Source organism: Euprymna scolopes, chromosome 46 (genome assembly GCF_053919585.1).
Source record: "Euprymna scolopes isolate OS-2025 chromosome 46, ASM5391958v1, whole genome shotgun sequence".
Taxonomy (NCBI): Eukaryota; Metazoa; Mollusca; class Cephalopoda; order Sepiida; family Sepiolidae; genus Euprymna; species Euprymna scolopes.
In genome coordinates, this window is record NC_136527.1 from 109352812 (window position 1) to 109365452 (window position 12641).

Below are 12641 nucleotides of genomic sequence, written 5' to 3' on the forward strand. Positions count from 1 at the left end.
TAAATCTTAATTCTTTAATATTTATAATTTACTTTAATTTTACCATCTTGGATCATTTTGGTAAATTCAATTGTAATTTTCATTTTATATATATATATATATATATATATATATATATGGTAATAAGAGTTTTTTCCCAGTTATGTTGTAGAAATTGTTATGAAGTAATACATTTAGAAAAGAAATTAAAAAATAATTGTTCTCTTATCCTGAGAGCTCATCTTATCATTTGCCATCTGAGGAGTCAGAATTTTATACCTTATTGAACTGCTGCATTTCATTATTTTTTTCTAACTACATTAAAACAATTTGCTCACTTACAAAGGTCGGTACAAGTTAGTGTTTGCCGAACACAAGAACAACGCCTGGAGTCACAGCTGTTTTTCTTACAGTTACACTTTGCTAAGTTGATTAATATTGATGGAATTTTTGGAAGGCGGCTCCAATGAACAACTAGCACTTTATCTTTACATTTCCAGCCATGGTTTGTTGGGGAAGGAGCATTATTATTAATGTAAAGACATTGCCACCAAATAAAATAACTTGTGTAAAGTCATTTTGACGAAAACGTTACTTTCTATTGCTGTATCAGTTTCTCAAATTGAAAATATCCTCATAAAACACTACAGTTTACATTAATTTGATCAAAAACACATGGAAAGCATTTATATACGTTTCCAAATATTGTGACTTTCAAAAATCATAGATGGAAGAACGGTTTTCAAATATTTTTGGTGATTGAATGACTTTTCTTCATTTTGGACGGCCTGAAAAAACAAAGGACACTCTCTGCTTTTTCTTGTCAAAACAACAAACAGTTTCAATAACTTTCGACGAGTTTTTGTTTTAATAATTATTTTTATTCCAAATTTTTTTATTCAAAAATAAAAATAACTATTATCTCTGGCTCCCAAAAAATATCCAAACCCCCAAAAAAACAAACAAAAATATGATAACAAAATAATCTGAAAAGCGCAAAGTTCAAGCCAAAATAAATAAAAACCAGGCCACACACACCAAAATTCTTTCTTCTTTTTTTCAGATTAATAAACGCTCCCTGAAACAAGTTGCGTGCAACATCGGAGCTGATGCGTATTTCGCTATGGAGGCCGCACTCGTGTACGTCAGCCAGTTAGATAAACTACTTTATAAAACAATGTGACGTTTGGAATATGAAATAACATTTCAAAGTCAAAGACAGTTACAAGAAAACATAAAAATATAAAAATATCAGCTCATTTGTTTTCTCCTCGTGCCTGTTATAGAGTTGGATTTTGGACGTCGAAGTGAGCCCAGGGACAAAGGGACACGTCCATGTTCATGTAGTTGTCTGTCTATCAGTTTTTGTAATTATCGGTGTATCTATCTATATATCTGCTTATCCATCTATTTATCTATCTATCGATCTATATATGTGTCTAGCTATCTATCTAACTGGTGAAGTAAATATTGCCTTAGTGGCTGGTTACTTTTAATGCATCTAAAACCAAGCTTCTCTCTTTACATCATCAACATTCTAATTCACATTTGTCATCAATTGAAATGAATGGCTCTCGTCTTCAGGAGGCCTCAAGTTTTGACAAGCTTCTGGGCTTGACCATTACTCCTGATCTTAAATGGAACACGTATATCAAATCTGTTGCCAAGGCCGCTGGAAAAATGGTGGGATCTTTCTATCGATCCAGTAGATATCTCACTGCTGATGCTATTCTCTACCTATATAAGAGCTAGGTACGTCCAAGGATGGAATACTGTTGCCACATCTGGGCAGGAGCTGCTAGAAAGGACTTGTCCTGCCTTGATAGAGTTCAAAATAGACTTCGTAGCCTCGTAGGAGATGTCCTTTTCTCCTCCTTGCAACCTATATCTCACAGAAGAGATGTTGCGAGTTTGTCTCTGATGTATCGTTATTTTCATGGAAAGTGTTCAACTGAGCTTCAATCTATGGTCCCCCCTCGCCAAACTTTCACAAGAAACACTCATCTAGTTGTAAACACTATCAATAATTTCCCCCACTCTTTATCTGTGCCTAAACCTAAACGTAGATTCCATGAACAAAGCTTCTTTCTTAGAACTGCACGCCTGTGGAATTGTCTTCCGTTTTCCTGCTTTCCGGCTGACTACAATATGGTTGTGTTCAAGTCTAAAGTAAATAAGTTCTTGATGAGCCGTTCCATATAAGTTATTAAATTTACCAAATTTTCATTACTAATGATTACTATATTGACCAATTTCTACTGTACACTCTTTAACCCTTATCCTTGAGTGGCCTCTGGGCCTTGATAATGTGGTGATGCCTTTGTAAAAAAAAAAAAAAAAAAAGATATGTGCTCATTTGTTTTCCCCTGAAGCCTGTTATAGAGCATGGTCTGAAACTTCTCATCAACAAGAAGATATTTCATCCATTACGTTTCTTCAATAAATGTTTAATTTAATATTCTGTCTGCCTTTCTTGCTACCATATGCTAATTTTGTTATTGTGACGGGCATTACTGGGCATTGAGATACAATACCTTACAACACTAAATATAACAACTGTGTGACTGATCAAGTTTGCACCGGAAGGTATCCAAGCAGGTGGCCGGAGGTTGACCTGTCGTCTGTCAAGTGTTCTGGTTTGTAGAACATCCTTATAGACAAAATGTTATTCATATATGGAGCGAAGGATGCATACTTCCCTTTCCCAAGCAGAGTGACTACAGAGGAATAAAACTCACTCCAATTGCAGCAAAAATCTACAATGCCATGCTTCTCAACCGTATCCAACCAAAGATCGAAGAAGTGCTGAGGAAGAACCAAAATGGATTTAGAAAGAATCGCTCTACTACTAGTCAAATACTTACTGTTAGGAGACTAATTGAAGGAGCCAAAGCAAAAGACATTGAGGTAGTCATGATCTTTGTAGATTTCTCCAAAGCATTCGACTTTGTACATGGAGGAAAAATGGCCAGCATATTAAAAGCATATGGCATTCCAAATGAAGTCATTAATGCTATCATGATGCTATATGAACACACTCGAGCAATGGTCAGGTCGCAAGATGGGGACACTGAATTTTTGACATCCGCATCGGGGTTCTACAAGGAGATACTCTTGCCCCTTTTCTTTTCATTGTCTGTCTTGACTTTATACTTCGCACCTCTGTTGCTATACACAATATGCTAGGCTTCACCCTAAATGAATCCAGAAACAGACGTCATCAATCAGCACACATAACTGATGCAGATTACGCAGACGATATTGCTTTGTTCGCAAACAACACTGCTGATGTGCAAACATGTTACGTAAGCTAGAAAAGTCTGCAAATGACCATTGGTCTCCACATAAATGCGGATAAGACAAAGTTTATGACTTTCAATGTGAAAGGAGAGATCAGGGCTCTGATTGGATCAGCACTGAAAGAAGTCGCTGAGTTTACATATCTGGGCAGCAACATAGTTTCCACAGAGAGAGATATCGAAATTCGCATCTGAAAAGCATGGGCCGCATTGGATGGGTTGCGTTCAGTATGGACTTTGGGACTAACTAACAAACTGAAAAGGCAGTTCTTCAAGGCAATGGTAGAGTCTGTCCTTATTTACGGTGCTACAACCTGGACGCCCACCAAAAGATTGGAAAGAAAACTAGACGGCACATACACCCGTATGCTACGAACAGTATTAAATATATCTTGGCAAAATCATCCCCACGAAGCAGCAACTTTATGGCAACCTACTTGCCATATCTAATACCATCAGAGAAAGACGCCTACGATTTGCCGGTCATTGTCTGAGGAGCAAGCATGAATTAGTGAGTGATGTATTGCTATGGACTCCACGACACGGACGCGCAAGCAATGGACGACCTAGATCCACGTACATCCAGCAAATAGTACACGATGCCAACTGTGAACCTGAAGATCTGAGGCAGCTGATAGAAGACAGTAAACTCTGGAGAGGAAGAGTCACATTGGTCCGGGCAAGGAGCCCGTCATGATGATGATGATGATGATGATGAGAAGAAAAAGAGTCTGCAATTTAATAGCTCCCACACTAATATAAACCTTACCCCTTATTTCTCTATCCATTGTTTATTGATAAATTTTTTTATTACTCGCTAAACCTACTCCCTTTTCTTTTGTTATTTTTTTTCCTACTCCCTACCCCCCACCCCAGCTAATTTTGTTATTGTGACGGGCATTATTGGGTATTGAGATACAATACCTTACAACACCAACTATAACAATTGGTGCCAGTAGTTTACAACAAACAACGGGTATAAAAATTCACAAATATAACAGAAAAATCCAGATTGTCTTCAACGGTCGTACATCTAAACAATATGATATAAATGCGGGTGTACCTCAGGGGTCGATCTTTGGACCTTTATTTATTCCTGATATTCATAAATGACCTCCCTGATAAAATTGTTTCGGAGATGGGTATATTTGATGATGACACCATGCTCTATAACAGGCACGAGGGGAAAAATCCAGGTTGTCCTCGACGGTCGTACATCTAAACAATATGATATAAAGCACATCTTTTAAACTCCTCGGCCTAACGTTCACAGGAAACATGAGTTGGAAAAATTACATTGAGAGCATTTGCCAGAAACGCTGCAAAAAAGGTAGGTTCTCTCTACCGTGCTAGAAAGCTTCTAACGCCCGAAAGTATCCTGTACCTCTATAAGGCCACCATTCACCCATGTATGGAGTATTGTTGTCATATTTGGGCTGGTGCATCTGCCACTAGTCTCTCACTCCTAGACGGGGTTCAAAAGAGAGTCGCTAACCTAATAGGTCCTGAACTGTCATCTAAGCTTCAGCCTCTGTCCCATCAACGTAATGTAGCATCCCTCAGCAAAGTGGCAATGTGCGTATCCGTTTTGGACTGAAGATCTCCGAAAAAAAAAAAAAATTTCACTTAATTTGATTGAGTAGTTTTTTTTTTTTTTTTTTTTTTTTTTTTACAATGGAAAAAAACACGTTTTTATGAGAGCGCGTTGAAGTCAGCCATTATGGAATGTTTTTAACACGCCACGGGGAGATAACTGCAGTTAAAGCGCCGACGCCCCCTCCCCATCTTTAATACTAGCTTTTCTTCCTAAACATCGAACCTTTTGCTCGATATCATAATTGTTTTTTCGCTGTAAAAAAAAACAAAAAAACTACTTGATGAAATTAAGAGAACTTCATTCCATAACGAATACGTACAATTTAAACTTTTTTTTTTTTTTTTTTTTCCTCGATATTTCCATTTTTTAATGTCTTGGTTAAACTGCACAAGTACCAAATAGAGAAGCACCGTATATTGTAGATTAGTTTTCATGCCACGCCAAGCACTCAGCAGTGTTAGCGAATTATGAGTAATTCGATGTTCGGGGGAGCGGTTGTTATTTTGGTGTAATTACATGCTGCGTTTGTCTGTGATTCATATCCAAACACGAACCGCTCCCTCGCCTTCCTTGCAGGAGAGACGTGCGTGAGGAGGTGATGCAACGGCCATTCTACGTCAAAACTAAACGGATGTACAACTCGCCAGGAAGAAGGAAAACAGGGATTTAAAAACAAAAAAACAGACAGAACTAAACAAGACAAGGAAGCTCCCGGATTCTTTCTGGACAGCCAGAAAGGACCGAGGGGGAACTTAAAAACAAAAGAAGGTTGTCTATTTCATGATGAAGATGTTGATAGCCAACCAACCACACATGAAGATGGAAACGAAAAATAAATAAAAACAAACTTTGACGTGAAAACTGGATTTTTAATATTTACTCCGAAATCCTCTCGACACACATCAACTGTTCTTGCATTATTGTTATTAATTTAAAAAAAAAAAAAAATAGGAAAATAAGACAAATTAATTAATTAAACAAAAAAAAAAAAATTTGAAGAATAAGATAAATATATATTTAAAAAAAAATCTATATAAAAAAAAGCTGAAAAAGAATCTGAGATAATAATAATAATAATAATAATAATAATAAACATTTAAAAAAAATATCGGAAAATAAGAAAAATTAATTAATTAAAAAAAACAAAAAAAAATCGAAGAATAAGATAAATATATATTTAAAAAAAAAATCTATATAAAAAAAAAAAAAAGCTGAAAAAGAATCTGAGATAATAATAATAATAAAAAAAAAAAAAAAAAAAATGTCCGGGGAGCAAAAATTGAACAATCCGTCGAAATACGTCAAATTAAATGTCGGTGGAAGTCTCCATTATACAACGATCGACACCCTTACGAAACATGAGACGAAACTAAAGGCGATATTTACAGGGAAACTAGAAGTGACCCCTGACTCCGAAGGTAATTTATATTTAAAAAAAAAGGGGGGGGGTAGATACTTCTGCAGTTTACGAGCCATGCTATTTTTTACAGGGAAACTAGAAATGACCCCTGACTCCGAAGGTAATTCGGGTTTGTATTACTGTACACATAGATTCGAAAAAGTTGTCAAAAAACAAATATATAACAAATAAATATTATCAAAGGGCAGATAAGTTACTTTTCTACCTAACTGGATATATTTTTCGTGTTTTTATTCAATGTAACATGTTTATTCAGCTCGAAAACCATACAGTGTTTACCGATGTATTGGAAAATTAAAAATGGCATCTGATTCTCTCTTTAACACGGTAAGTTTGGGAAAAGGTGTTATAAATAAAAAACTAAACACAATACTATTAAAAAAACACCGAATATATGTCAAGTTATGTCACGGTAATATTTATTGAGCGAGTTTCTAACAGTATTTTGTCTAGTTTATTATTTATAACACCTTTTCCCAAACTTACCATGTTAAAGAGAGAATCGGGCGCCATTTTGAATTTTCCAATACATAAACACAGTATGTTTTTCGAGCTGAATAAACATGTTACATTAAATAAAAACACTAAAAACATATCCAGTTAGGTAGAAAAGTAACTTATCTTGCCTTTGATAACATTTATTTGTTATATATTTGTTTTTTGACAGTTTTGTCGAATCTATGTGACAGTCACACTGACACATAGACTATGTGTACAGTAATACAAACACCCGGTAATTTATTTTTAAAAAGGGGGGGGGTAGGATAATTTAAAGAAAAAAAAAATGGGGGTACATACTTCTGCAGTTTACGAGCCATGCTATTTTTTTTTTTTTTTTTTTTTTGGTGCTAGAGCAGAGAGTGATCCGCGCTATTTTTTAAATCGTATTTCCAAGTTTAATTAAAGTTTTATGTTTTTTTTTATTCACTTGTAAGGTTGAAGTAGAATAGGCACAAAACACCCTCCCCTCCCCATGTTAAGAATGGCTTTTTAAATAACGTTATTATTTACGTCCGGATCGCGGATCACTCTCTGCACTAGTATCTTTTTTTTCTAAAAGATTAAACTGGCGTTGTATTGCAATCCACAGACGTACAGAAAGTGGTCAAAAATTTAAAAAAAAAAAAAAAAAAAAGATATTTTTTTACGACCTGCCCCCCCCTCCCTAGCGTAGTGTAAACGCCCCCAGCCTCCCCATGTTAAGAACAACGGCTTTCGGAATAACCCCCCCCCCCCGAACTTAACCTCACCATGTTAGGAACGACTTTCGGAATAAACTCTCTCAACCTCCTCATGTTAAGAACGGCTTTCGGAATAAACTTTCTCAACCTTCTCATGTTAAGAACGGCTTTCGAGGTTAGGGGTGTTTTTTTCCGAAAGCCGTTCCGTTCTTTACATAGGGAAAATTGGGAGGGGGGGGTGTTTATTCCGAAAGCCGTTCTTAACATAGGGAGTTTGGGGGTGTTTATTCCGAAAGCCGTTCTTAACATAGGGAGTTTGGGGGTGTTTATTCCGAAAGCAATTCTTAACATGGGAAGATTGAAGGTGTTTATTCTGAAAGCCGTTCTTAACATGGGGAGATTGGGGGTGTTTAATCGGAAAGCAATTCCTAACATGGAGAAATTGGGAGGAGAGGTATTCCGAAAGCCGTTCTAAACATGGGCACGTGGGGAGGAAATTATTCTGAAAGCCATGGAGAGGTTGAGGTTGTTTATTCCGAATGCCGTTCTTAATATGGGGAAGTGGAGGGGGTGTTTATTCCGAAAGTCGTTCTGAACATGGGAAAATTGGGAGTGTTTATTCCGAAAGCCGTTCTTAACATGGGAAGGTTGAGGGTGTTTGTTCCGAAAGCTATTCATAACATGGGAATATTGAGTGTGTTTATTCTGAAAGCCATTCTTAACGAAGGGAGGTTGAGGTTTTTCCGAAAGCTATTCTTTACATGGGGAAGTGGGGGGGGGGGATTTATTCCGAAAGCCTTGGGGAGGTTGAGGTTGTGTATTCCGAATGTCGTTCTTACTATGGAGAAGTGGAGGGGGGTGTTTATTCCGAAAGCTGTTAACATGGATGGGTTAAGAGAGTTTATTCCGAAAGCCGTTCTTAACATAGGGAAGTGGGGGGGGGTATTCCGAAAGCCGTTCTTAACATGGGGAGGTTGAGGGTGCTTATTCCGAAAGCCATTCTTAACATGAGGAGATTGGGGGTGTTTATTCCGAAAGCCGTTCTTACCATGGGGAGATTGAGGGTGTTTATTCCGAAAACCGTTCTTAACATGGCAAGGTTGAAGGGGGGGGGGTATTCCGAAAGCCGTTCTTAACATGTGGAGGTTTTGGGTGTTTATACTACACTGGGGCAGGTTGTAAAAAAAATATCTTAAAAATATAACAAATAAATATTATCAAAGGCAAGATATGCTACTCTTTTACCTGTCTGGAAAATTTTTTAGTGGTTTTACTTTAAAATGTTTCATCGGTTAAAAAAACATAGTGTCTCTAGCATTACGTGATAACAAGAAAAATGGCTCCGACTTGGCTCCTAGAATTCAAAGTTTGGAAAAATGAGTTTAGACTAAAAAATTATACAAATTACTGTTAGAAACCCACCCAATATATGTTACCGTGACATATATTTGGAAATATATAAGTTTGGAAAAAATGAGTTAAAACTAAAAAAAAATATACAAGATACTGTTAGAAACCCACCCAATATATATTACCATGACATATATTGGGTGGGTTTCTAATAATATTTTGTATAATTTTTTAGTTTTAACTCATTTTTCCAAACTTAACGTATTTAACATAAATACATGATAATGTTTTCACCTGAAATGTATTGGTTTAAAACAGTCCGCTATTTTCAAACACAAAACATGGGGAGGTTGAGGTGCTTATTTCGAAAGCTGTTCTTAACATAGGGAAGTGAGGGGGGGGTATTCCCAAAGCCGTTCTTAACATGGGGAGGTTGGGTCAGAACATAATTGTGGATTAATTGTGGGGCATCTAGCACATCTTTTAATAAATCATTTTTTTCCTAATTTTTGGAAAATTTTGACATGCCACGCAAGTACATGATGTTTTCACTTGAAATATGTTTGTTTAAAACGGTCCGCTATTTTCAAACGCAAAATTTCAGAACGTAATTGTGTACCATATTATTTGGATTCTTCAAACTACTGTTCTCATCTAGAGTGTCATTTTCACAATGTTTGGGTCGATGTAACTTACGACCTTCTTCAGGTGTATCTTGTCAAACTCTTGAAACCCATCGTGCAGTGGTTAGAATACTTGGAAAAAAATAAATTGTAAAAGTGACCTTCTCCTAGAGGTTGAGGGTTCAATCCTCCGTGTGGGCGACCAAAAAATACAATGGCGAATTACTTAGGATATCTATCCAGTCATGGCTGACAGAACAAGAGCATGCTACCCCTGTGAAGTAAATAAAAGGTTCCATTCGAAATTGTATTGCTATGGACTCCACGACACGGACGCACAAGTAATGGACGACCTAGATCTACGTACATCCAGCAAATAGCACACGACACCAACTGTGAACCTGAAGATCTGAGGCGGTTGATGGAAGACAGGAAACTCTGGAGAGGAAGAATCACATTGGTCCGGGTAAGGAGCCCGTCCTAATGATGATGATGATTCGAAATTCCATCCCAATTACGAAGTTTGACAGAAACATTCTCGAGTTCAACAAAATCATTTCTTTTACTCCAGTAGTTTCTTCCCCAGAACTGCGGGTCTTTGGAACTCCCTTCCGGGATTCTGCTTTCCCAACTGCAATGATATGCAGAAGTTCAAGTGTAATGTTAACAAACATCTTTCTACTCATCTCCCTTCATAATGACCCCGCTAATTAAGTCCCTGATAGTAGCCCCCTGCTTCAAAGTGGCACTGTGCCTTGTTTGGGGTGAAAATTGAATTAAAAAAAAAAAAAAATATACCTAAAGTAGGTTAGAGATTACATCAACCAAAACATTGTGAAAAAGGCTACGCATGTGTGATCCCCTCTGGTGCTGCATGCGAGATGACGCCACAAAAAAATTGTAAACAAATGATGAACGTGAGAAGTGTGAAGGGCCAACGTTGCCTTCACATTTTCGTCAAGTTTCAGAAAAATCTAATGGATGGAGCAAAAAAAAAAAAAAAAATGGGATAAAAAGTGTCATTTTTTTTTTCAATTTTGGGGCATTTGTGACCCCCTTTTCAGCTTCTGGGAACGCAGAATCTCAGTGAAAATGGACAAACGGTGCAGTTTCACACCTTAAGACCTGTATATTTGAATTCAGCACCATGGAAAACCACTATATAGGCATCAAGTTTTTGTTGAGAAATATGAAAAAAGGGTTACGAAAGGGCATTTTTTTTTTGTCCTAGAAGTCCCAGAGGGATGCGAACCAGAATTTTACCAGGGTCACCCATACTTAATTTTGAGGCATTTTTAACCTCTCTTGAGCCTCTGGGGACGCAATGGGAATTTTCGTAAAAAAATGTTTTTTACTGTGCATATCTATTTAATGAAATACAGTTTGTGGCAAAATTTCAGGAAAAACTAATCGACGGTTATCTGACAACACATAATGCCGTAAACTATATGTTAACTATACAAGGCCCTGTCGGTGGGGCGTTAGAATACGCTGACTGCCCCCCTGCAGAGGGTAAAAGTCCCTCAATGGGGGTCCTGGATATGACCTTAAACTATATCCAGTGGTGAGGCCCCAGCTTGTGGGCTTTGGGGAGTGTGGAGCAAGCCTTTAATTACCATTGCTCCCAGGTCCACTCTGACCCGGAGTGGTAGTACCTTTTTTTTTTTTTTTTCTTTTTTTTTTTTGTTAGGGTCCCAACTATGGATTTAATAGAAACCGATGTGAAAACAACAAATATATTCTATAAAAAAAATTTTTCTTAAAAATCTTTAGATTCGGCATCAAATAACCCGAAAAGGGTTGATATGCCGTAAAACAACCAACCAACCAACCAGCTTAACTATACGAAGTATGGAAAAGCAGAAGCGACTTAATGATTTTTTAAAACCTTTGTTTATTTTCTTCAAACTGCAATTAATTATTAATCTTTGTTATAATTTTGTTGGGTTTTAAGATTTACACAGTTTAATGATTAATAATATTATAAACATTTGTATATTAAATACGGTTTTACTGAATGTTCATTTGGTTAACTACGAGCTTCCATATTTTGTTCGGTAAAAAGAGACAAACAAAATATGAGGTGGGGGGGGCTACAAAATGCTTAATATTTGTGCAATAATATTTTCAAATTGGTTTTAATCTGGCGATAAAATAGCTGACAAGAGTCATGTTTATATTAAAACTTAATATTTAAAAAAATATTTAAACACAATTAATTAAAAATCTATGTTGTAACGGAACGTTTTGAAATAATGGAATTTTAATCGTTTTAATCTTTTAAAAATTAATGTTTACGAAGTTTATTTTTCTTGGCAATTCAACTGATTATAGTATATATTAATTCGAAAAAACGCTATTAAAAAACACAATAATATTAAGTTTATATCAATTTTTTAATCGCAACTTAAAGGTAAGTTTTTGTTCAATATGTGTATTCAAATAAGTAAAAAAATAAATATTTTTTTACTTATTTGAACTCTTATGTTTCATAATAAATATGAATGCGGGAGTGCCTCAGGGGTCTAACCTGGAGTGGTAGTACCTTCTTTTTTTTTTTTTTTTTCTTTTTTTTCTTCAAAATCTTTGGATTCGGCATTAAATAACCCGAAAAGGGTTGATATGCCATAAAACAACCAACCAACCAACCAGCTTAACTATACAAACTATGGAAAAGCAGAAGCAACTTAATGATTTTTTAAAACCTTTGTTTATCTTCTTCAAACTGCAATTAATAATTAATCTTTGTTATAATTTTGTTAGGTTTTAAGATTTACACAGTTTAACGATTAATAATATTATAAACATTTGTATATTAAATATGAAATACGGTTTTACTAAATATGTACAAGTGTTTATTTGGTTAATTACGGGCTTCCATACTTTTGTTTGGTAAAAACTAGATGTGAGAGTGGTCTACAAAATGCTTAATACTTGTGCAATGATATTTTTCAATCGGTTTTAATCTGGCAAGAGTCGTGTTTAACTTAGTTTAAAAAAAAAAATTAAATACCATCAGTGAAAAAAGCGACCCCCCCCCTGTAGAAAAGTGCCCAGTTGAAGGTGAAGATATTAATGTTTTTAGCCAATTATTCAATAGTTGTCGTCTGAAAGGTAGAACTTCAAAACGATACTGATCTTGTAAAAATTTGTCACCTCTGTCGAAAGTTTTAGGTAGACATGCAAACATAC

General features: G+C 36.0%; 1 protein-coding gene across 2 annotated transcripts in view; it reads left to right on the top strand.

The window, feature by feature from the left end:
* Window positions 1-5075: 5075 nt before the first annotated feature.
* The window catches only part of LOC145270451 (BTB/POZ domain-containing adapter for CUL3-mediated RhoA degradation protein 3-like), a 44818-nt gene continuing 37252 nt past the window's right edge, over window positions 5076-12641 (top strand). The window contains exon 1 of one of the 2 annotated variants that reach the window (XM_080126087.1): window positions 5076-6293. In XM_080126087.1, coding sequence (XP_079982213.1) covers window positions 6137-6293 — 157 coding nt within the window. In that variant the 5' untranslated portion in view covers window positions 5076-6136. Of the gene's footprint in view, window positions 6294-6332; window positions 6396-12641 lie in introns of those variants that run through there. The other variant, XM_080126088.1, reaches the window with a different exon arrangement.